At 34.6% G+C, this 24,947-nt stretch overlaps 1 protein-coding gene across 3 annotated transcripts in view; it reads left to right on the top strand.

Annotated features, from left to right (window-relative positions):
• ap (apterous) overlaps window positions 1-23,683 on the top strand; it is an 83,810-nt gene extending 60,127 nt beyond the window's left edge. For 2 of the 3 annotated variants that reach the window (XM_076134507.1, XM_076134510.1), the window contains 2 exons: window positions 9,616-9,818; window positions 21,933-23,683. In XM_076134507.1, the coding sequence (XP_075990622.1) occupies window positions 9,616-9,818; window positions 21,933-22,139 (410 nt within the window). In that variant the 3' untranslated portion in view covers window positions 22,140-23,683. The remainder of the gene's footprint in view (window positions 1-9,615; window positions 9,819-21,932) is intronic. The other variant, XM_076134508.1, reaches the window with a different exon arrangement.
• Window positions 23,684-24,947: the final 1,264 nt, after the last annotated feature.

Raw genomic sequence — 24,947 nt, 5'->3', positions numbered from 1 at the left:
GGCCGTACGGTAAATTATATGCTTCAGTCGGATAAGGGTTGTTTGAATCCCGACTTTACACAGGAAAAGTGTGGCTGTAATTAAGTACAAAGAAAACGGAGCGGATTTCCCATAAAACATGAAACATAAAAATGTTATGAGTACTATGCCTAAGGTAAAAAAAGATAAGTTAAACATTATAAAAAAAATAAACAAGACATCATAATACGAAATTACTGTAAATGTTGTGGATTCTGGTTTACTCTTAAAAGGCGCTGAGCTTTTTATTAGTCAATAAGCAATAATTTATATCGCTGGCTAGCGGTCGGCAATATACTATTTCTCTCTTCGTACTTTTGCGTGATAGAGCTATTATGTACACACAACATGCTTTAAAAGTTGACTTAAAAAACAATTTATTTAACAAGATACCGAAAACGGCCCTGTAGATAAATATGTCATATAATTACGGTATACTTCCCTAAATATCCGAACGTAGTGTCTATAAATTACACGTTAACGGGCGACACTACAAAAAAATCGTTTCCTACTTCAGTAACGGGAGCGAAGGCCCCAGCTGCTTGGCTTCATGTGCTTCAACCTTTTTGGAGTTCCCTGTTGACTTTATAGGCTGGAAAGAAAATTGAAAAAAGTAATAAGTTTATTATTTTATCTCCCGACCAAACCTTTTTACGTGGACTATGCCGATATGACAGTAATTAAACGAAATAATTCTATAAAATAGTATTTATTAGTCTGATGATCATTTTAATTAAATCAAGTAGTAGCTCTACCTAACGAAGTTTGTATCATTCACATGGTAAATACTAATAAAATATATGTATAATATACTTATTTTCAACGCCGCGGAACCCGCGCACCTGTTTCAAAAAGCGATCACCTTTTTACATCTTTTGTCTTACTTTTCTACCGAGTGCGTCGTGTTGTACCTCCATAAATTTTGTATAGCGTCCCTCCTGTGATTTATTCCCCGCCAAAATATGTGACTTTTTTATTCTTTTACTTTTTTAAGTATCGGACATTTCGAGTAGCGTCCACGATCGTTGATAGGGTGGGCGCGTTCCAGCACCGCCGGTAGTTGGTTCAAATACTTTTTCGATTTTTAAATTATTTTCAAAACAAAACAGGTTTTGGAGGTGACGTTTTTTTTCAAACGTGACAAAAGACAGTTTCTGTTTTATTTGTTTGTATAAATTTAGTTTTTGTAAAGGCCGACTCAATTTTTTAATTAAAACTTTCTCTGAATTCCTTATTTATACTTTATCTAATTATTACGGGAATGACTGCACGTCATATAATAATGAAAATTCTTATATTTTAAATGTATCTAATACTATTATTGACAGTAAAACAAAGCAATCGTTTCCAAGGCTGCATTTTAATTAGTTTTAATGAGAAAATAAGTTTTGCAAAATGTCTTAGATGTACATTTTAAGTGTAGATCTTATTAGTAAGAACAAAAGTTTTATTGCAGAGTTTAAATCGTGGCATTATTTACTTTTTTAGAGTAAAATTTACGTCATAGTAGTGGATTTGTTACAAAGACAAGGGTCGAAATATCTCTCATTTACTCCTAAGAGTATGTGGTTTAAATTTTTCTTAAGGACCTACACGTGAAGTATTTTATTATTTTGACTACATCTAAAGCTGGAAACCAATATTATTGTTCAACGCAAATTGATATATTTTATTACTATTACACTTACAAGTCACTTACGTTCAAGTCTTCACGGCAATATTGTGTTAAAGGCCTATCGCCTATTTCAATTTCTTGGATCGATGCAAAAGGCATATTAAAATGTGTTCTCAAATGGAAATATTATATATTATAATTCGATTATTACCGCTCTTGACGATATTTTTATTTATTTTATCGTAATCGATTTATAGAAAGTAGAATTTTATTGTTTGAAACTGGATATTGTTCGTAAGTAAAAAAATATTTTGGATGAGAAAATGACAAATTATGGATACACTCATAAAATCACGCCTTCTTCCCATAAGGGTAGGGGGAAAAAATAGTTTTTTCACACTTCGTAAGTTTTACAGATATAACGTTGTTCATTTAAAATATAACCCAAGTGTAAAATGTTTCATTTATTACTATGTAGAGCCGCGGAACCTTAGAAAGCAATGCATATTTTGTTTCGTTTAGTGAGTCAGTAATCGAATAATTTGAAGCGTGTAGTTGTGTTCACCGACAGGCGTGATATAGAGGTGAACCGTAACTTTCTCACATCACGACATACGTCACGTCCCTAATGTGATATCCTTGTACATTTTGTTTCTGCCGCTATCGCCTCCGAGACATCTGTATCAGTGGCAAGCCCAGTTTTATTGAATCACTTATTTATTGTCGGACCTCGGAATGAATTAAGAAATTTTCGGTTTAAAACTGAGATGTTATTTTTTGGGTTACGGTTTATTTTTTCGATAGACGGTTTTAAAGAATGAATTCAACAATCGATCGTTGTTGTTTTATTTTTGTTCTGTCATCGTTTAGGATTATTCACTAACATTTTTTATTCATTCACTAAACTGTAACATGAAGTTTGAAGTTTTTCTCAGTTTTATGCGAGCTAGTAGAGGCATTATGTTATCGGCACCATCAGCAAAGTTAACAATAACTGGTTTTATAATCTGTGCATAATTAATTTAGCTCCATAGATAAAGACGTAGGTACGCGAACAAAATGGGTAAACACTGTTTTTTACAGTGTTCATTCATAAAGTTTGACGCTTGTTTTTTGTTGAAGGTCGTAATTTTTTTTCGCTGATGCCGCTGCGGTCACTCACTTAATATTTAGTTTTTTCTCTATTTTTACTTTATTAAAACAATTTTATTTTGTTAATTTATGCCAACATATAAAATACATTCGTGGATACATTAAAAGCAATGTGCTCATAAAATTTTTGTTTAGTCCGTAGGGTGCCATGTTGTATAGTGACGCGATGAAGTTTTGTCGATGGAATTTCATTACCGTCCGTGTATTATTTATTCTTCTCGAGAATATAGTCATAAAAATAATTACGATTTACGACTTACTCTTATGCCTTTTCCAAATTAGTCTTAATTATCGTCGATTATAATTTGTTGTTTTAAATTTATTTGTTGAAACTTTTTATGAATATATGGATAAGTGTATGTGGTAAACCGTTTTTTCTTATGGCTGGACTAATATAGGCGTTGATGTTCAATTATGCGGTCGATCTTACTGCTGGTATTAATGTTCATATTTACCATTGTATGATTTTGTAACAATTAAGAACGCAAACATACGTACTTCATTATCATAATAAAACCATAAATTAAAAACGTAATCGTCAAGCGTACGTCACTAACTCATAAACATTTTCGTATGTCGTCGTGGTATCGATGTACGTTTGATATCTATCATTTGTATATAACTTCAACGTTTTAAGTACTAATAACATCGTGGTCTGTTGCATGAGTTAGTGTCCCCGGTAGCGCCCCCCGTCGCTGTGTTATGCGATACGACACATAATGCCGACGAATTTAATAATTTTACATTTTTAATCGCGTCGACGACTCGAAAAAATCTTTAATGGAAGATTGGTATCTCGATATAGACTTTCTCGATGCTGCCCCAACTTTAAGGTCGCTTGTACAATTACGTAGGTACGTTATGCGTGCTTGTTTGCATTTATGTTATGCCGCGTCCGCACGTTTGACACTTGCCGCAAACTCCAAACCTCTACAAACGTTTGGCTTGATTTAGGGAATCAAACATCGCTATCCACACGCTTGCGAGTGAGTTAGTATGTTCTGAAGAGGCAAGCATAACGGACGTGATGGATATTGAGGTTATATCAGCCATAACATTTGGTTTAAGTTAATTTTATTAAAAAAATACTACTAACGATCAATTTTCTATAATATGCGATCATTTCAAATGCCCTCGGCGTCGGAAGATTGGCTCAATATAGAAAGAGAATTAAGTCTGCTGGCCTCCAGTACACAAATCAGACTGAGCGCGCACCAACATGTGGATGCGTCGCAAGCGCTTGCGGCAAATTTCCTTTGATTTGTGTCAAAAAACCGACACTCGATCGGAACGGCTACAAACGCTTGCAAACCTTCACAAACCATGGCAAGCACTCTCTCCACACGTTTGAATTTGTGGGCGCTTGTTGAGGTTTGGCAAGCGTGCGGACGCGGCATTAAATTATCGACAGAATGGGTTGAAAGTTAGGCACCGCGGCAGCGGCAGCCCAGCACTGTGTGGTATTTACAAAATTACTTTATATTGCATATCATCGCCATGTCTTTAAAATCTCCTGTAGTAAATATTATTATTATGGTGTGAGATGATTCATCAATTTCGTGCATTCCTTTATTTACGATATCATTGCCCTGTGTACCTTTACAATACTTTACAAAATACATATATCCTTTAATATACTTGTCTCATTACAAGTAACATATGAACTGAAAGTGTTCGGTGTTTTAATAGGTTAACATTATTTTGACAAGTCTTTGGGGAAAAATAATATTTAAACGAGTTTAATTAATTAAAAGTGAACAATAATAAATAATCGTTACCACCATCATGCCCGTAGGGAAAGTAGTATTTTTATTTTACTACTTAATATACTTGCTACCTTGACTCATTTATATAGTATCAAAAAGTGTTTGTCGAGTTTGATTAAAATATTTTATGTTTCGTTATTCTGAAGATTGACCTTTTAAAACCCAGAAACGAATCTTACATTTCGTAAAAGGTTCGTAAACTTTTTAATGCTGTTACGAACTGTTGAGTTGACTGTTAATAAAAACAATGGTACTGTCATAAAGAAACATACCTATTACTGCTTGCCGCGGTCAAGCACTTCGACGTTCCGTTTTTGCTATTACAAAAAAAAAATGTGGCCACCGGACGAAGTGTTATCGTTAAGGAAATCTGCTTTTTTTTGTTTTCGGCCTTAAAAACATGAATGGTACGTACGATTTATGATATCACAGGTCTTTTTATAACCCACCGGGAGTTTTTTCAGCTTTTTTTTGTACCGCGCCTTATCTCCACAATTTTGTGTCTCAATCTATTAATAATGTCTCTTTTTAGGACGCGACGTTGAGTCGATGGTAATCGATAGCTGACGTGTCAGTGACGGTACATCACTAGATTCGTTTAGTGATTGCTCAGATTTATGTAGAGTTCGTTATTGTTTTAAGTCGTGAGGGACTTTTTTGTAACATTTTGGGCTATTTGATTGTAAAAATTGGGATTTTATTTTGAAGGAATAAACGTTTAAAGCCATTTTGGCAGCAATTACTGCAACAAAATTTTAAGTTTCAAAATTGCTGGGGTTATTTCGAGTGACGGGATAAGAACCCATCATTACTTGAGCACAATTGCTAAACTCAGATTACTGATACAGACCTAACACGCTACTGTTTTTCGTCTTCAAAGATGCCGACACCCATATTTAAATATTCTTGTCAGTTGGTTCAGAGCTTAAATATAAAATATACAACGCCGAAAGTAAGTAAATACATTTGGAACTCTTCTTTTACATCACGCATGGGAGTAATTATAAATTGAGGCTAAAATTTATGTTTTAGAGTCTTTTAATATATACATATAGATACCAATAAAAATTTTTGGACATAACATGACGTAGGTAATTTAGGTATAGAACCAAAATTTTTGGTATGCTTTTATGTTGCACTAATATAAACTTCTATGCCAGTGCTGAAATTAATATTTCGATATAAAATATGTTATATTATTTACGAGTTTTCAAATTAATTTATGTTATTTTAACATTTCAAGTATAAAAATTTGCATGTCTCACTTTCTGTTTGGTGAGACCGTATCATCACCATGGTGCACGAACGCCTTAGGCGGCTTTGCACCAGCAAGCTTACCTTGACCCGTCTCGATTCCCTTACTGACCCATTTTTAGAATACTGGATGTTGGCGGCGTAGTTTTTGCGAGGTCTACGTAAACTGGTTGCGGATTATCAGTGGTTGTGGAGTAAATCATGTCGAACAAACATTGGAAGGCCGTCAACGCACCGCATCGCACGATCAGTGCGAGTTCGTGTGCTTTTTATGTTCGCGCTTGCTTTATAGCAAGTGAGTTGAAAGAATTGTATCGATTTTACATTCACCTATTCTTTGATTCTGCTGTAATATTTATTAACATTAATCTAAAATGATTTCAACAACAACTTGTTTCCTGTGGTCATTGCTCGCTTGTTCGCTGTCATATAATCGATCTAATTTTCACATTTACAAGCAATAGCAATTGTATCAAAAACTCAGAACATTTTAAACCCCATTAAAAGTAAACTTTATACTAATAATGAAAATAATGTTTTGGACCATAACCGTTGGCATTTTAAAACCGAACATTCTCAGCGATGCATTCGAAAACGCGGTTCGTTTTACGTATCGGTCTCGGCCATTATATCGCGCCAACGGGCCACCGCATAATTACTTACATGCTAATTGTTCCAACTTCGCACACATACGCCAACAAATGACAATTTTGAATCGGCATTGTATAAAGTATTGAAATTTGGAAGCGAATGCAGCGGAAATTGTTTGTAATCGAATAGTTTTGTGTGTTTAAACACAAAACTTACTTAAAACATTTAAGTAGTGTAAGTTAAATAATAAATCAAATAAACAAAAAGGAGTTACATTTCGAAGCATTTTTGAACTTACTTCGAAAAACCATGGAATCATATTTCCACTTCTTTGACAACAACTTGCTTACTGCATTCTTATCTCTTAATTCGTAATTATAGGTTCATTAACAGTTTTTTTTAAGATGGACGTCCCTAAAGTATTTTATGTAGCTCTAAGAAGTTGATAAATTAATGAATTAAATAATGAAATTGTACACAGTATGTACAGTGTACAGTGTACAGTATTCAAGTTGCATGTAAAACATGCGCTAATCTGAAATTGTGCTACTTGTTAGATGGTCCTTCGTTTAAACCCTATTTGTCACCCTTTTTCACACACGGTTCGTAAGACATTCACCCCGTTAGAACCGTAGGTATACACGTACTTAGTGTAGTAGCTATAAGTTATGTATCAGGATGGATGATGGTTTACTGGTTCAGAACAACATTTGTTCATCATCACTCTCATCTTATTTCAACCCGCCGCACTGTAGGGCTCTCTCTTTTACGTTTATCGCTATTCAACCAACTATTGTTGTTTTTATTCATATTTTATTCATAAAACTTTCATCTAAAATTTGCAATATGTAATAGAACACGTTGTTAAAATAGTAATCCCCGGCTTTAATTAACGAACACAAAAATAATCCGTGCAAATAGATTTCGGATAACGTGTAGAGTGTAGAATTATTTATTTTTATACATGAAATAGATTATTATTTTTCTATATCGATATTATTGTTTCATTATGTAAGAAATCAATTGGATACAGCGTACGATTATTGTTGTTTCTGTTGCATTGAATCATAATGTCATTTGTCAACTTCTAGGTAAGTTACCCTAGCTGCTTATATAACTGAAGTATTACCTACTAGAAGACGTGTAGTATCAATTTTACATTTTACCGCAATGAAATGCTTCGTCATTTGTACCTTTTTCATTTCATGTCATATTTAAGTAATTGTGTTTGACGTACTCCATATATTTATTGAAATCCCGTCCAAGAGCTGGTCTGAAGGGTTGGTTCTTAGGCAATTCATGGCGACATGAGTACCTATATGTATTACGGATACTAATGTTTTGTCTCTACACATATAAAATGTACAATATTGTTTTATGAAAACAATCACAGTTCCTTCAAAATAAACGCACGTTAATGTTTCTGTTTTGGAAAAGTAAGTCCTTACTTTCGAATGTTATTGCCCGACATACGTAGCCGCAAATCTCAAAAGCGTTTCTGTAAACATCGCGGTAAGTTTTGGTTTATTTATTAGCGGCATTTATCGGTCGTTAAAACGTAGTCGGCATGGCTTCGTCACGGCGTCTGACGTCACGAGTCGTACTGTAACGGCAAACAATGCGCCGTGCGTGTTACGTCCGATTTATGGCCGTACGTTCCATGCGTGCGGATTTCTGCCAAAACGGGGCTTCGAGCCTGTTTTTCGGGTATGTTTTTCACATTTTAAAAGCTTTGTTTAATTTACGATACTCTACTTTGTGTAACATTTTAAATAAATATGATTTAACATCAAAGATACGTCTAATTAACGTTATCGACTAATAAATAAAGAAAATGTACGTAAGTATTTTTACTGCAACAGGTTGAAATATTTTCCAATCAGAAACGGAATTGAGCTTAACATAAAAGCTCAGATCACAACAATAGCCCAAGGGCAATTCGGCATGAGTTTTGTGGGAACGAAATCTATTAACGACATGTTATTCTTATTTTATTTGGTCCGATATGTCCATTGTCGGTGCTTCACCGCCGGCTTCAGAACAGATTTTCCAATAACCACACTACTGTTTTATTTTCTCGAAAGATAAAGTTCTCGTTTATTTCGGGTTATTACTTCACGAAAATTTTGTGCGAATATAGAGTTGTTATACGTTAAATGAAAGTGGGAAGATGTTTAAAACAACAGGCGTTTAAATCTCTATTATTTGAATAAATTTATACTAATACTTGATTTTTCACCTCATCGCCCGGTGAGCCCTCGAGTTTCATAAGTGCTCATATAAAATTTTAAGTGGATTACCACATACAACGGCGCGTTTGGAAAACTAGCTCTATCATTATAAATTATACGTGCAGTTATGTGCAGTTCTTAAGACTATTATCTACCATAAGGGACAAGTTTATATTAATATTGTAATTAAATATTGTACTTTTAATCAAAATACCTAATAAAACAATAATTCTGCATAACTCTCGTCGCAGTAAAATATGCCTATGTAACGTAAACATTCTTAAGTATATAATTGTATACACTATTATCTTTATAGCCCAGTAATAATTATTATAATTAACGTTAAAACATGTAAATATTGGCATTATCGTGCGTCGGGCCGATATAAAACAAATTAATTTAACAAATTGATAATAATTAAAACGGGTTCTGTTGTAATTTCATTATTTTTGCTACGTTTGGCGAATTGGCGATGCGAATGTTTGGTCTCAATGTTGTTAATAATTCTTATGTGTTGATGCTAATGCTTACTATCTGGTGACTTGATACTGTAATGTCCATCCTTGTTCGATGTAACGGTAGGTATTTTATCTATAATCATATAACATCATTCTCTTTATTTGTGTGTAAAATTTACTTATTTGTGTACCATTTAATATTTTTTAAATTATTGAACTCTCTTACTGAATAATTATTAAATAATTTTTAATTTTATATATAAATGGTTAGTTCGCTTAATTTGATATCCCTATATGTAATATATTTTTCATTACACTTAACAACTACTAAAAGATAACTAAAATACATTTTGCACCACTAACTTGAAAACATATAACAGTTAACCTTATTAAAGCCAGCCTCATTAACAATATGTATTTTTTTATTATAATTATTTTATATATATCTGTATATATGACCAACTCCGTCATCGACCAGTACCTAATTGACAAATGAACATTTAGCAGTGTCACTGTCGTTCTGAAACCAGATCTGAATCCTGAGTACTTGGAGATGGGTTTCCGGGGCGGCGCCGGGCTGGGGTCCACTTCACGTACCAAGCGCATGCGCACTAGCTTCAAGCACCACCAGCTCCGCACCATGAAGTCTTACTTCGCCATCAACCACAACCCTGACGCGAAGGATCTCAAACAACTCAGCCAGAAGACTGGACTGCCCAAAAGGGTCCTACAGGTAATACCAGCAGCTGTTTTCTCTTTGACTTTTCGAAGTCGAAGACAAAATAACGCTTTGAATCATATATTGCCGCTTTGTGAAGTACTCAATTTATGTGTTCCACAATAATAATTGAAGTCACAAAGTATTGAAGATGTAACAAAGATTCCTTCAACTTTTTGCTCTGATAACGTGTTATGTACGTTTTTATCTTAAGCCTGAAGTTTCTGATAGAATTGTAAAAAGAATGATGGAGTATCAATTCAGTATTCGTAATTTATTGACGTATCGATTTTATATTCGGTATTTATCAGAGTAGCGTTATACGCGTAGGTAGGTGCCTCATTAACATACTGATTAAGACGTTAGAATAAGCTTAACTACGATTACAAGCCATATTGTCGATAAGATACTCACTAAGAATGTTCAATTTCACACTTGTCGTAGTTTTCGCCTGATGTCTGCTTTCTACAAAAAAACAACTTTGCAATTAACACCAGTAGTCGGCCATTTTATTATAATCAAAATTCTATTAGGTACACACAATCTTAATGAGTTATTAAAAAGATTAAACTCATTTTTATTATTTTTTTCATCTGTGCACAAAAACACAAGGCGTTGACTTTTGAATTATATAGAACGATCGTGTTGTGTTTTAGGCAAAAAACAAATAAAACTGTTGATCAAACTGCAGAGAACACATAAAAATGTTTTCTGCATTATATTATTATTAATCAATGTTCTTAAACAGTGTAAAGTTGCCATTAATTTCAAATGTTAAACTTTAATCGTTCGTTTATTAAAATTAAGTACTTAAACTACACTAAAATTCGACGGAAGAGACCTATAGGCGTGAATAACATTACGGTTTTGGGATTAATCAACATATTTTAATAAAATTAAATGTTATGGCTATGTATAGTGGCACATTACGAAAATCGTTAGTTTTAAGTGCATATATTCAGTTAAATACTTCGATGAATACCTTAAAAGTCTTAGACAGGTTAACATTAACATCTGGTATTAAAATGTACGTTTTAGGCGTGTACCGATGAATTTATCAATGTAAAACGTCAAAGTGACAGGCCGCAAGTACATAACACGTAAAATGGCTAGTAATATCTGAGTTACAATACAGTGAGTCAAACCTGAACTCAAGTGTGTCAAACGCATAAAATAAGTCTTAAACAAACCGGTAGTTGAAAGCTAATGCGAGTTTAATGTACTGCTGATACCGCGTCGCTTTGCCCCTATCGACTTATCAACGTTTTGCATTGCGAATGTTTTATAAGGTCCAATTTTATTTATTCGTTTTCGTCAACCGTTTTTTATCGTCACTCGTTTTGACGGCTGACGAGTGGTACTGAGTTTAATTTATAAACTGATAAAGTTGTAGCAACACCCTGAATTCGAATTCGAAACTCGGCTATTTTGTTCTGTCTGTGTCAGTTTTTGTTTCAGCTGTCATTAAAAGTAAGGCAGTATTTATATTATACCAAGTTTTTATAGAATAATGGTAAGTATAGGAAAAAGCCGTAAGAAAAGTCGTCGGTGATATACCAACGGACGTGGATGTCAACATGATTGACTTCAAAGAAATTGCGTGTTGTAAACTCAAAATTGCAAGTTCTCGTAATGGTAATTGTATGCCGGCGTGCATTGACGGCCATAATCAACGTTTGCAGGTAAGTCAAGAATTTTGTGAAATCGATCCCCGGACATGACTGTGGTATGATATGACATAGTAATTGTTGCTATCTATACAAACCTGAAATATCGGATCAGGTTTTGTGGGTTTTTAAGTGTTCAATAATTGTTTTATTTATGATTCGAACATAAACAAAAATTCAGCTCTAAATTTTAATATAGAAAAATGTCGAATCTTCACGAAAGATAGAATCGCATTCCTCACGGAGTAAAAAGTAGCCGCTCCTTTGACTGCAACTTTGACCGTCAGCTCTAACTGGTAGAGCACACATCGGCACGTCTCTACATTTAGCGTTCTGTATTGCGTTTAATTTGTTTGTTATAAGCGGCTCTTTAATGTAGAGCGGCAACGCTACCCTTTGTTCTCGTCATGTGGAACTCTATGTTACGCAACACGTGTACTAACAATCGAGTAATGTATAGATTGTGTACAGTTGGTTATGATTGCTGGAATAGTTTCTAAATGTTTTCAAAAAGAGCTTTTATGAACTTATAGATTTTTGTATCCAGAAATAGTCTTTATAAATTGGCTAATTATGAGAGTTTCAATAAGTTTAAATGATGCTTTCCTAGAATCTGTAACCTATTGTTTTTGTCTACATTTCAAAGTCAAACTTTAAGTCAGAAGTTAAGCCGGGAGTTATTAATTGGTCCACACTTCGAGTTTTGAATTCAAACACTAAGTTACGGGACAGTGCTCGCCGACTCATTGGTGGTGCACAGTAAGTTGTGTCGATCCATTCGTAGTCTGCAAACAAACTACTACGAACAACTAGTACGTATTCACCTACATATATCTATTTACTTACTCACATCGTAGGTGTCGGTAGATGCTTAATATCTGAACTTAGCAAATTTTATGTTCGGAATATTTTTTAAACATGACCTTACCTTGCCAAGTGCAGGTTTATGAGAGTTCTTTTAAATTGTTGAATCCTTGTCTAATGTTTATTGTGGTCTAATTTTAGATCCAATTAGGATTTCGGTAGATATATTTTATAATACAGCCATCATTATAGATGTATATTTATATATACGGTAAATATATATATTTCTTCAGGATTATAAAATACGCGGGGATAAACTTTCACACTCATACTTTAGTATAATCGTAGGAGTTCGTTAATCTTGCCCCTTATATGGCTTAAATCGGCTCGACCCGGTCCCTTTGTACCTACTTTGGGTTTCAAACATGGCCCCGCCCTTTCTCGTTAAATTGTCATTAAGCCTGGCAGCTCCTGTTGAAATTAAAATTTCTATTTGTAACATATTTTATATTCTTACTATTTTAAACGCAGAAGTAACTACGGCTTGTAGATGGGCATGCGCTGTAAATTGAACTGAAATAATTTTCCTACAGACAAATTTATAATTTTCCTCTTTAATTATTTGTACTTCCAAAAAATTACTTGTACAGTTTTGTACAAACGAGTTTCGTATTTCTGTCGGAAATCCAGGGGTTTTTTACTTGCCTGAAGCCTCTTCGCGAAAAAACTTATTGGAAAATATTACCTTAATTTTATGTTACTTAGTTTATTAAAAATTACTATTATTTGTAAAAGATACTTTTTACAACTTTGCTCGATATTTTCGTTTTGCTCGATACTTAATAGTTCGAAACTTTAATGTTTTTGTTTAATAAATCTGTCATACTTATTATGTAGATACATAGGTTACCGACAATATTTGGCACAATTGGAATTCGTAGCAAAATTTAAAGCTCATCTTAAAATGGCCGAACAAATCGAGTCCTAACCGTCTTAGCTCACTTGACCCTTGTCTCGCGGCCATAATAATTGTAAGAGCTCCCAGATCCTTTGTTACAAGCCATATAAAGCAGTCTGAGTTTATCGTAGCCGACCCGAATCCGATATCAGTAGCATAAATATAACCACTGACCAATTATACGAAAGACCCCCTTCCCTGCGAATATTGATCGAGATTTTTTCCCGACAAAAAGCTTTCGACTCGCAGTCGCCATATTGCGAAGATAATATCTTATTCGTTTTTGTGCCTCGTCGCACTTTTGGCTGTACGCCGTACGCTGCTGCAGACAATCGCTTTGTTTTACTTTTTTAAAATCTCGATAGTAGTTTTTAGATCTGTTTTGTTTTTATTCGATAAAGCTTTTTGGCTCGAAAACGAATGTATGTTGCTCTCCGACTCTCGGTTCGTTTGTTCGTTTTGTGTGCGCACGCGGACGGTAAACAGTCATGCATGCCATTGGAACCACAAAACATGGAAAAGAGCTCTCGATCTTGAACGAATTCGACACGAAATTTTAATTCACCGTTCAAATTACTATAGCGAGTCTCATTTGGTTTATTGTACCGCCATCGATATTTATACACTCACTTGTTCAATTGAGGTACCCCAAAGATCTTTACAACTCAATTCGATCACAAGAAACGGCATCAAAGAATTATAGGCACCAATAAACCCATAAAACCAATGTTGATGCCGCAATACCGCAGCATAAAAAGCTAAGCATTTTTAGCTATCCCTAAATAAAACCCGACGCGAGGGGCTGAAACCAAAAGATTTATGTCTCTCACCTCTCAAGTTATTTACGAGAATTACGAGACTAATTGCTTTTGAGGACGAATTTGAACCTTGCGTCCAAGTGAATAAGGGTGTAGTGTAATTAAAGTTGGCAAAGGCCTCAAAGGCTTGCGTTTCAGTCCACATTTGGAGGAGAGATGCAACGGATTGGAGTTGCCCCTCGTTTTTACTGCTTTCTGTGTTCGTGAGGCGTTTACCGCGTCGCTGGTGCGCACTTGAGGCCTCAGCCCAAAGGGTATTGCGTCTAAACGCGCCCTTTGAAATGGCCTATGTTAATGGCGTCTGTTTTATGTACTTTAGTCTGAAACTATTCAACTCACAATGTAACATTGAATACGCAAACGCATTCAGTAAAATTGTATGTCTCTATCTGTTACCTTTTCATTTTTTTTTCATCCGTAGGAATAGTTTAAAATATCAAAGAATGTTTGTTTTAATATCCGTAGAATTCGGATTTTTTAGCAGTTTCAAACGTCAAAACTTATTGTGTTTAATATAATGCTCTTAATATTATTAACACCTTTCCTCTGATATCTTCGTAGCTTAAGTTCTGAAATTACATTTACTTTATAGTAACCTTACAATTCGTAAAATAAACTTTTCAGCAATTCACAAGACAATTACAAAAAAAAAACATTTTTAAATACCCATTCTGAACAGGTGCGCAGTCTAATTGCCCCGGGCGCCCCATAATATATAGACGCGGTGTCAACCGAACTGCTGCGCGGGCGCATTTAGAACAAACCACGCCATATATCTCTCCTTGCGTCCGCAATTACGTGATTTGTCACTCCACTTCTCCTTTTTTTCTCCTTTCATTCTGAAAAATGACTCGAAGTTCAACTGCACAAGTGGCAACCATAATTAGTTGGCTGAAAAAGTGCTTTTCCTTGTTCCCCTTATTGTGCGATCATTCACACAGCTACTGTATTTAATCGACTATTAAATTTATCTGACTCGATTAATGAATCGATTTCCAATATGGTTTTATTGGATTCCAGTTTAACGGCACTGTTTGTGGCTGTACTTTTACGTTTTTAGCTTTTGTTGATTTTATAAACAGATATCACAATCAAGTTGTCACATTTACGGGAGGGTTTTTAGCATTTGCATTACGACCTGTGTGAATTTATATTTGTCGCACACCATCCACTAAATTTCAATTTATAATGGCCAGATACCTGCTACTGCCCATAAATTTGCTTATAACAAAAACGATGAAATCAAAATGAAAAGTCATAAGTGATGTACAAGGCTCCTTCTGTTTCCAACAAAAAAAATCTGTCTGTTCTATTTTTAAAACGTTTTCATGCCATGATTTCGAACACTATAAAGATGCTTCTTAACGGCACACAAATAACCCGGCCAAAGGCGATGGCACACAACCCTCGCAATTAGTATCGGATGGTCACACCTCGACGTTTGGCCGCGTATAATTTTACTTTCTAAGTACATTTTGTGACAATAATAAGCGAATCCTTCCATTGAATTCTAAACTTTATTACCCCGCATCAAAGTTAAAAATTGCGCATTCAAATAAGATCAAATCAGACAGTCTAGTAATTAGTACAGGCGCTCACAGCAACGCTCCGTTGGGCAGATAATTTCCGCTGTACGTTCAAAAGACGTCCATTTGTCATTTGGTCGCGCGAAGTCGCACAGAGCGGACGTGCCTCTCCCTACTTAATTTATTCAAATATTATTTATTTAAGGAAAACGGGACTATTAATCACATTTCTACAGTTTTTATTTACATGCGCGGAACGCTGCTCCTTTGATCGTTCAGACATTTATTAGAGGTCCTTATGCGGCGTTTTTTATTTACTCGTAGCAGAATTATATTGGCTATCAATTTACAAGTAGCGTTGAAAGTAATTATATGAAATGGAATGATGTTGATTTATCATTAACATTGGAATCATACGTTGTTGGTACGCCATCATTAGTGTAATATTTCCTTTCACTTGTTAGTTTTCCTTTGGACTTGAATTAACACTTACTGTAATTACAGCTATTTCTTTTTAAATTTACGCCTTTTAATGGTTTTTAAATATTCGTTACACAGAGGTGCAACATGCATAACTATTCGATTTTTTCACGTTTCACGTTTATCACGTAATAGACCGGTAGATTCAATTAACGCATTTCAGGCAATTAAATAGGTTCTAAACATTATTGGTAGTTGTTAATAAAATTAAGTTAATGACTTAAGTACTTTTCTTGTTTACTTACTCCACCTTTCAGCCAAAAATAAGAAAGTAATAGAAATATCTTTGCGCTTTAGTGTTATTATATTAATTATTACGTCTTTATTTAATATGTATTATATTCAAATATTTCAGGGCTTCGGTTGGCTGAAATTCATATTTTGTCCCATTGAAGCCCGCGTTACAATATTATTAAGCTGAATATGACTAAACAGCTTCATTTGAGTTTGTAATTCAATCTGCGCGTAGGCTACGAGGGCGTGCAATCAGTTAAACTAAGTGCTGTTTCAGACGACACCTGTCGATTGCAGCCGGCCGTTACCGTCATTATGAACGATACGTGCGATTTTTCAACGTTTGCTATTCAGATATTATTTGTAATATTAAGTGTTTTTGGATAACCTAAATAAAATATATAAATAGAGAGAGCGACTCTAATTATATGTTAAGCGGTGAAACGGGGTAAATATGGCTAACTTTCCTAACATATGGACAAAAGCGAGGAAAAAAGAACTAAAATGCCATGCAACGACGGTAAAGTGTATTATTTGTTTCATCTTCGCGTGTCATGTCTATGTATATCACGTGAATAATACGTTTGCTTGTTAACTTAATAAAAAGCGGAAACAATAATGATAGTTTCGTCAACAAGCGGACATCTTCATTGTGAGTTAGTGATGTGGTGTGAGCACACATTAGCGCATAATTTCACCTCGTTTGTTGTATGTGGTTGCGCGGGGGCAATTTGCGATGTCACTGAGCTACGATTAGAGTAATGAGCTGTGACGTGTACTCACACGTCAGAGGGGCGTGCCGCGAATCGCACGACAGTTGGGCAATAGGAATGCTGACTGAATTTTAAATTTCTACCCGTCCTTTACATTATCAAAAAATATTATACACGTATTTTTTGCGCAATCTAAAATTACGGTGAGTTATTGAAATGAAAGGTCATATTACGAGCGAGATATTCTTTCTATAAATGTAGGACGTAAACAACCTTTCCTCTCTACCTTTCAATAATACTTTTTATTTAAGTTATGTCATACTAATTACTACTCGTTTTTTGTTGCCTCGTCAAAATTTTTATAATATGAAATATTTGTTTTTCTATGAGTAGGACAATTTCAAGCTAAAAAAATTACTCGGTATAAATTTCTTCGCTAACTTTACAACAAGGGTGTCCTTTAACTAATGTAATTGTAACTAGTCTGAAGTATTTGTAATTATCATTAAATACAGTTTCACATCGCGAGTTAATGTTAAACACCTGGTAGGAATGCGAGTGGGCCTATGATATTACTGGCTTGTATGTTCGCGCGTATTATTTTGTACTTAATATCTGTAATGTAGCTTTAAAGTTTTAATCAGATAGTATGGGGTATAGTGAACGAAAACTTATTGAGATTTAATTGTCTCTTTTTTAAACCGTACCTTGAACAAGCACTCAAATTTATAAATTGCCTTTTTAATCTTATCGTCATATTTGATTAATTAGGTTTTTCCGCATACCGTTTTCACCAATATTTAAACTTTAATTGTGTTAGTATATCAAATGAACATCTTCAATAGTGATTGTAATACAAATGTTACCACTCCTTTATCCCTTCCACTGGCATCCTGAAGCACCATTAGTTACGCAACTCGGGAGTCCACAGACATAGGAACACATAGTTATAAATAAATGTTCAAGATCATTCAGTCAATGTCTGCCGCCGGCTACTGTGAGACGGTAGATTGTATCTGAATGACAAATAGTGGTAGCCGGCCCTTAGCGGTAGAGAATATCGTCAAGCTCTCTTGAGGGACATGTGGAAACATTTTAGAGATCTTCGCGTCAAATTTCGATGAAGGAAGGGGTGGACGGAGACGCCTCTCTACTCTAGCACCCTCCGGATCGCGTCTACATAAATATCTGCTGTACATATACCTACGTAAAGACGTTTTACAATTACACAAATTTTTTTTGAAAGTACCTATCATGAACTACTTTAAACAATCAAATATTCCAATAGCTGTAGCTATTAAAAAATATACTGGATACCGTGTAACTGTTTAAATATCAAGGCGCGTTTACTGGATACCTTTGTTTTTTTTACAAGTGTATATTGTATTTATTACGTAAATTTCAGTCTATTAATCGTCAAACTCAAGATGTATAGATAGTTGTGTAGTCTTCTTTATTCTTTCCGCGTCAGCTGCTATACGTGTAAATATTTCGCAGAGATTTTGCGACAATTTTATACGATACAAATGTCAGTGCAAAATACAACTCAATCTTGAATTTGACAACAATTTATCTTCGGATCCGACAATCCAATATTTCATTAAACATATATCATTTAGTCGTTTCAAAAGAGAAATAAAAAAAGCTTCATAAATATAAATATGTGTCTTTAGCCGGCAGCCGCTGAAAAATTACTCGGGTGAATGTTTTCAATTGTCTTTACATGTTTATTTGTAGAGCAGATTGGGTCGTATGTTAAATGTGATAGGATTTATTTTCGTTTGGCATGTGTATTTGACGGTATAACTAATGATGTGTCCTACAGTGCTTATTTATTCGACATGTGAGTGAGAATAGTACGTTAGTTTTGGCCTCTGGCTTGTCGGGAGTAAGACGTGATTCAAATAGAAATAAGTTTTCGCTATTTATCTTTGCGTGTTATCATTTTTTTGATAGATCTCACTAATAATGAATTTGTAGAAATGTTTCATGCGTATACTTTTTGTTAGTTTAACCAACGTAATGGTGAAGGAATCGATTCTTAATAATAATTAGACAATTGTAGAAGTTGACAACATTGCAGTTCTAGTCTTAGCATTGGTGAGTCACAATAACAGCATCATTTACGTCTACGGCAAACAATTAAAGTCTGGAACTTAGCAGCTAATGCAAGTATTACCATTAGCAATTTACTTGTTTATAACCTCGAGGATTCCCATTGTTTTGCTAATGTTATAAAACTTATATCAACCGTGACACAAGAAAATAATGTTATTTCCAGTAATTTTAACTGTCAGGGAACTCGTGTTATTATATACTTTATCACAAAAAGAATAGATAAACGTATCAATTACTTGTTGCTATTACATATGAAATATGTATGGTGTTATAACGTTAGATTTATTCTTAGACTACAATTCGTATTTTTTCCGAACAATAAAATCGCAGAGTTAGTGTTTCAACTAAGTTTTTGTGGTGCTTAATGGTGTTACTTCATGGGAATACTGTTACCTTTACGTAGAGTTAAAATAAAGAGAGTATTACACACTTATTTCCGCCTTTAAAAAACGTAGATATACAAAATTAAATATAACATATTAAATATGACATACCTATATACTGTCGAGCAATTTGTAATATTTTGGCACTATAAAAATGTTAGTACTTATCTCATTGACTAACAGAAGCCTCTCTCATAAACTTGTAGATCTCTATCTTCCAAGCTCGTTATCTCTATTTCATCTTGGAAGTAGTATTTATAGTACGAATTATGTCAAGAGTTGCGAAATACAAATGTAATGGTAAGATTAGATTAAATTAAATGCGATTACGCATTTTGAGAGACACCTTCCTTGGTTATTTAAGTTACGCTGTCTCATTTACTGACAAGCAACCGAACAGTAGTCAGAACTAAACAGATGGGTATATCAGTGAAACTTAGAACAATGTCAGCTGAACACGAGAACATGTCGTAAGACCACCTACATGGCGTTATCTGTCGTGGCATACGTTCATCCATCACGACGCGTTACCCCTTCAATAGTGCTGCACTTTTGTAAGTAGACGATCACTTAGTTAGCTTCATACTATTTTGTGTTATAGTCGAATGCAGTCTACTTTTAGAGAACCAAGTATTTTTTTATTGAAATGTATTTTTTACATAACTTTTCATTTACGTTATTGGCCTCTAAAGCTCCTATTAAATAGTTTTGTTCTGCAGTGGGCCACAAAATAAGGCTTGAGTAATTAACTATGCTTTACTGATACATGTAATCATAATGTAGTAGCAAAAATAATGTTAGTCTGAAATCTTGCCTGTAGACATGCATTGCTTACTATAGAAGTAATGATATATCAGTGGTATAATATCGCAATTGGCAAATCGTCATACTTATTCATAATGATAGTCGTATAATCGTGCCAACTGGCATACCCTAAACATGTCAAATTGATTAGTAAATAACATGCAGTCAACTCTATCAACAAATAGTCAACGATTTATTTAAGCTTACGATTTATTACTTCTAGGTATTTTGAATTCAGCAGAGAAAATAGTTATCTTGATTGATTTTTCGTTACACAATATCAAACATGTTTTGAACCACCCTCTTCATAGAAACTATTTTCGTTGTAAAATCATACCGATTCCTATCAATATAACGCGATAGCAAAGCTACTGAAATTACACGCAAATCAGGGTGTAAGTATTAATAAAAACAGCGATACAAATCATTCGAATTAATCGCCTAATCGATTAACCACTCGATTTGTTGAGTAGTATGCAGGAGGCGGACAGGCGGGCGGTGCTGCGCAGCGGCGCGGTGATTAGTTCTGAACACGCTGAACACTTTGATTTGTTGAAATGTCTCCGTGACTCAAGCGTGCCGAGTAAATCACATTGTTGGTTATTAATAGAGAAATACCCTCATACATGTTGTGATTCAAAATATTTACAAACATTCACGTGTACCCTAGATTTATTGCGGACTATTGGTAATAAATACAAGTTTCAAGTTCCACTGGTTTGTTTTGTCTAAATAAAAATATTAGGCTGGATTTTATTTCGTTGTCTGGCCATTATAATGAATGAATTATAGTTGACAAGTACTCTTTATTTTGCTGGTAATAAGGTTTGCAGTCAACCGAACTCTGATTGTAGTTTTTTATCGAGTCCAGCAGCACGGCCAGTGTTGTTGAACTTTTCGCTTTTTCCGGGCATTCGAGCACTTCAGGGCCAAGAAAGAAACGAGCATCTAAATTTGGCGTAAGGCAACTTTAGCCGCCATAACGCGGGGGGCGGGGCTTGCGTGTGGCTGCGCGTGATTGGTCGTGAGATTCGCGCGAGCGCCGGCCAAACGTCTGAATCTTGAAGAAATGAGTATACGAACAAACAAACCCGCATTGAGCTTTGTTTGTCTATTACAAGTTTTAGTCACACATTTTTTTGTTTAAAGTATCCACTGTATTTGCCTTTAAAATATAGCATTGTATCTTGTTGGATAGGTTTATCTCGAATCTAATAAGAATGTAGTCTTCTCAGTGGGATAGTTCGTTTTGAAACCGTAGTTCTATTCAGTTTTCATTGTGATAAATGCTTGCAAGGTGGAGTCCTATGATGGAATCTGTCTGTAACACAGTAGCTTTTCCTCAGTACACAACAACGGGCCGGAATGCTGCGTCGGCGACGGTCACGCGGCAGCCAGCTAATTACAGATAAAATCACTTCGGAACGCCAACGGCGGGCAAGAACGCAATCACGTGCCGCAAAAACGGGACCAGCAGGCATCCAGCTTCCGCGTGCAATGCGCTCCGGAAGCCCCGAAAATTTGGAGCGAGATTTTTTTGCCAGCGGTTACTTTATGGCTGTGCGCTTGCGATTTTCACCGTATATGCAGTGATGCATTACTGATGCCAACTTTTTGTCCTCAGGTGTGGTTCCAAAACGCCCGGGCGAAGTGGCGGCGAATGGTGACCAAACAAGAAAACAAGATGGCGGAGAAGTGCTCCCCCGACGCGTCGCTCGAGATGGACATGTACCACGGACCCATGGGATCCATCCAGTCGCTGCCGCCCCACAGCCCGCCCTACAGCGTGATGGGCGGCCCGCCGAGCCCAAACTCTATGGATTGCCCATAGCCCCAGTTTTGCGCTTTATGAGCGCTATAAACATTTTGAGTGATTCGCCATTCCGCACTCTGACTTCTGTAGTGATTCCAATGTCGGTGAAACTGTGGTGGACAGTGTAAGCTTGTGTAAGTGTTTCTATCATTGAGTTATAACTGAATCTTCTCTTAGATCTGATGTTCGGACTGTCTCGAGAGGTTGTATATTATGTTAAAATGTGGTAAGAACAGTTGTTACTGTACGCGCAGTTATGTTAGTGGTACCGAGGTCAATTTTACAGATGTATGTTGTTCTTCTAGACACCTTATAATCTCCCTTTGAGTGAATAAAGTTGTGACACTGATTTGTCGGAGTGATCGAAGGATATCTGCAAAATGTTGATGTGCATCCGTCCATCTAAACACATCTCGGATGATACCACGTTAATGTTGCACGTAGATTTTTAACTTCAACACGCATGAAAGATCTGTTAATGAGATCTATCCTATTAGAAACTAAAATATGAACTGCTTATTTAAATGTAACGTCTATTATACATATGGTAATACAAAAGATAATGTCGGATAAAAAATAGCTCAAATTGTTTTTCCTTATTCTCTAGTCTCTTGACGCTGAAAAATCAAAATACAAATATCTGTAACTGTATAAAATAAGAATCTGGTTTAAACAAGATTTGCGACTTTGTTTAAAAACACGTTAAGTACGTTTTTTGTTTCACTGACTTTTAATAACGAAGTCGCAAATTTTAAATGCAACTTGTTATGAAATAGTGTAATCTGTTCATTGAATTTAAATATTCAAGTTTGTTAGACACGTTACTGTAGCTAGCTACTAATTGAGTGTCTATTCTATAGTGGTTAAAGTTAATGCAAATTGTATGTTTTCATCTGTAATTTACTAATTTAGCTAAATGAGACATACCACGAGTGTCATCTAAATTGTGTAAAAATGGTTTTTAGATATAATATCAGCTAACCTGTTATGTTTGGGGCTAGCTTTGTGTTCCAATTGAAATAATTATGGTTCTGTAAACGGTTCGTCAATCCAGAACGGAGATTTTTTTATTAATATATACTATTTATTTATTGACAATCGATATTTAAATTAGATTAAGACATAGTACGTAAATGTGAAATTTTTTCCATAGTTTTAATAATTATTACATAGGCTAGTATAGTCATAGGATATAAATAGATTGGCCGGCAAAATTATCATTCAAAATTACAGTTTTTTTCTCGCAGTAACGATTTTGGTTGTAAAGTGTTTACATAACTATACTGTCATTTAAGTAGTTTTAAGCATTACCTAATTACTATCCGGCTAAGTACACGCACTGTTAGTTCCTTTTTGTATAGATTTAAATTACATTATATAAATAATCCACAATAATATATAAATGTAGTCGAACACGATAATCATACATTAAAAATTAGTAATGATATAAATAGAAAAAATAATAAAAATATTCGATATAAATCGGCATACACCATTTCTCTCGGATAATGCCTGTGACTAAAAGTTATAACGATCTGTTAAATAAAAATATTTCAACTGTATTCTTTATTTTATTTCAAGTACGTTATAATTATACTATTAAATAAATATAAATGAATATAAAGCTAGTGTAACAATCGCATGAGGTTAATTTTTATAAAAAAACTAACGTATTAATTATATAATTATGCAACATTATTCAAATGAATGGAAGACAGAGATACATTCATTCAAGCTCTTGTGGCCATTTGCTTAGAAAAAAATGTTCACACTGAGAATATTATCAAGTTGGTAATTTTCACGTGACTGCAAGTATCAACTGTCCGACGGCGACGGCTGCTTATTCCTGGTACTTCTTATAAGTAAATGCAAAAGTAATTATTTATTTCTAAAGTACCTGAGGGTTTTCAATAAATTGTGTTAAACATTTAGATTGAATACCCCAGCTTCTTATATTTTTTAAATACAAATAACTCTTTTTACACGAGAGTCAGGTAAGTTATTTTTAGACAACTATTACTGTGCTACAAGTAACAATTAAAATTGGGCGGTGGAATATTGACCATAGAAGAAATCAGCGACAATTAAACCCGCACTAAAGAGATAAAATTTCATGTAAGTATTTAACAAATTGATAATCACAAGTAGGTAAGTAAGCCCTAGGTGTATACTACTTATATCAGTCATCTGATATGTACTGTTTTGAGCACTGGAATATTCAGTCATATCAGAAAAAGGATGTGTTTTATTATTTTTTACAAGTCATAGAGTTTTTATATGGTTCAGTAATGAATAACATCTAACATATTATAGGAGACGAAGTATCAAAACTTGTGGCTAGATAATACTAATTTTTGATGCAAATTCGTAAAAAGTCACTACTTAATTATGTATGTATTTTATTTGAAATGATTTACATAAATAAACTATTAACCTCAGAAATGTTATGGCTCCCCTGGCGTTGAAAATTTGAAGCCGTCAACTTATGCCATTTTTTGTCTTTATTTGTTGAGTAAATATTTTTATATTAAAATTAAAATAAATTGAATTAAAATAAATTGAACTGAGAACAATCCGGATACAGAGAATATTTATAATATCCGCCTCCCGCTGCAAATTGAAATTGCCACCTAGAAGATTAGGTTCTATTCATTGTTTGGTTAAATAAATTAAGCTTAAGGTATTATTCCAGCTGTTAAAAAATTGCACATAACGCACACACCATCAGGAAGAATCTTGTAAAGCTTATAAGTTTTTCGATTTCATAGAAAAAGGCATGAATAAACACTAGATTGTGAGACTCATCAATAAATTCCCCTTCGATTT

Source organism: Anticarsia gemmatalis, chromosome Z (assembly GCF_050436995.1).
Source record: "Anticarsia gemmatalis isolate Benzon Research Colony breed Stoneville strain chromosome Z, ilAntGemm2 primary, whole genome shotgun sequence".
NCBI classification, from domain to species: domain Eukaryota; kingdom Metazoa; phylum Arthropoda; class Insecta; order Lepidoptera; family Erebidae; genus Anticarsia; species Anticarsia gemmatalis.
Note: the sequence above shows the minus strand (reverse complement) of the source record. Positions and strands in the feature narration are given on the sequence as shown.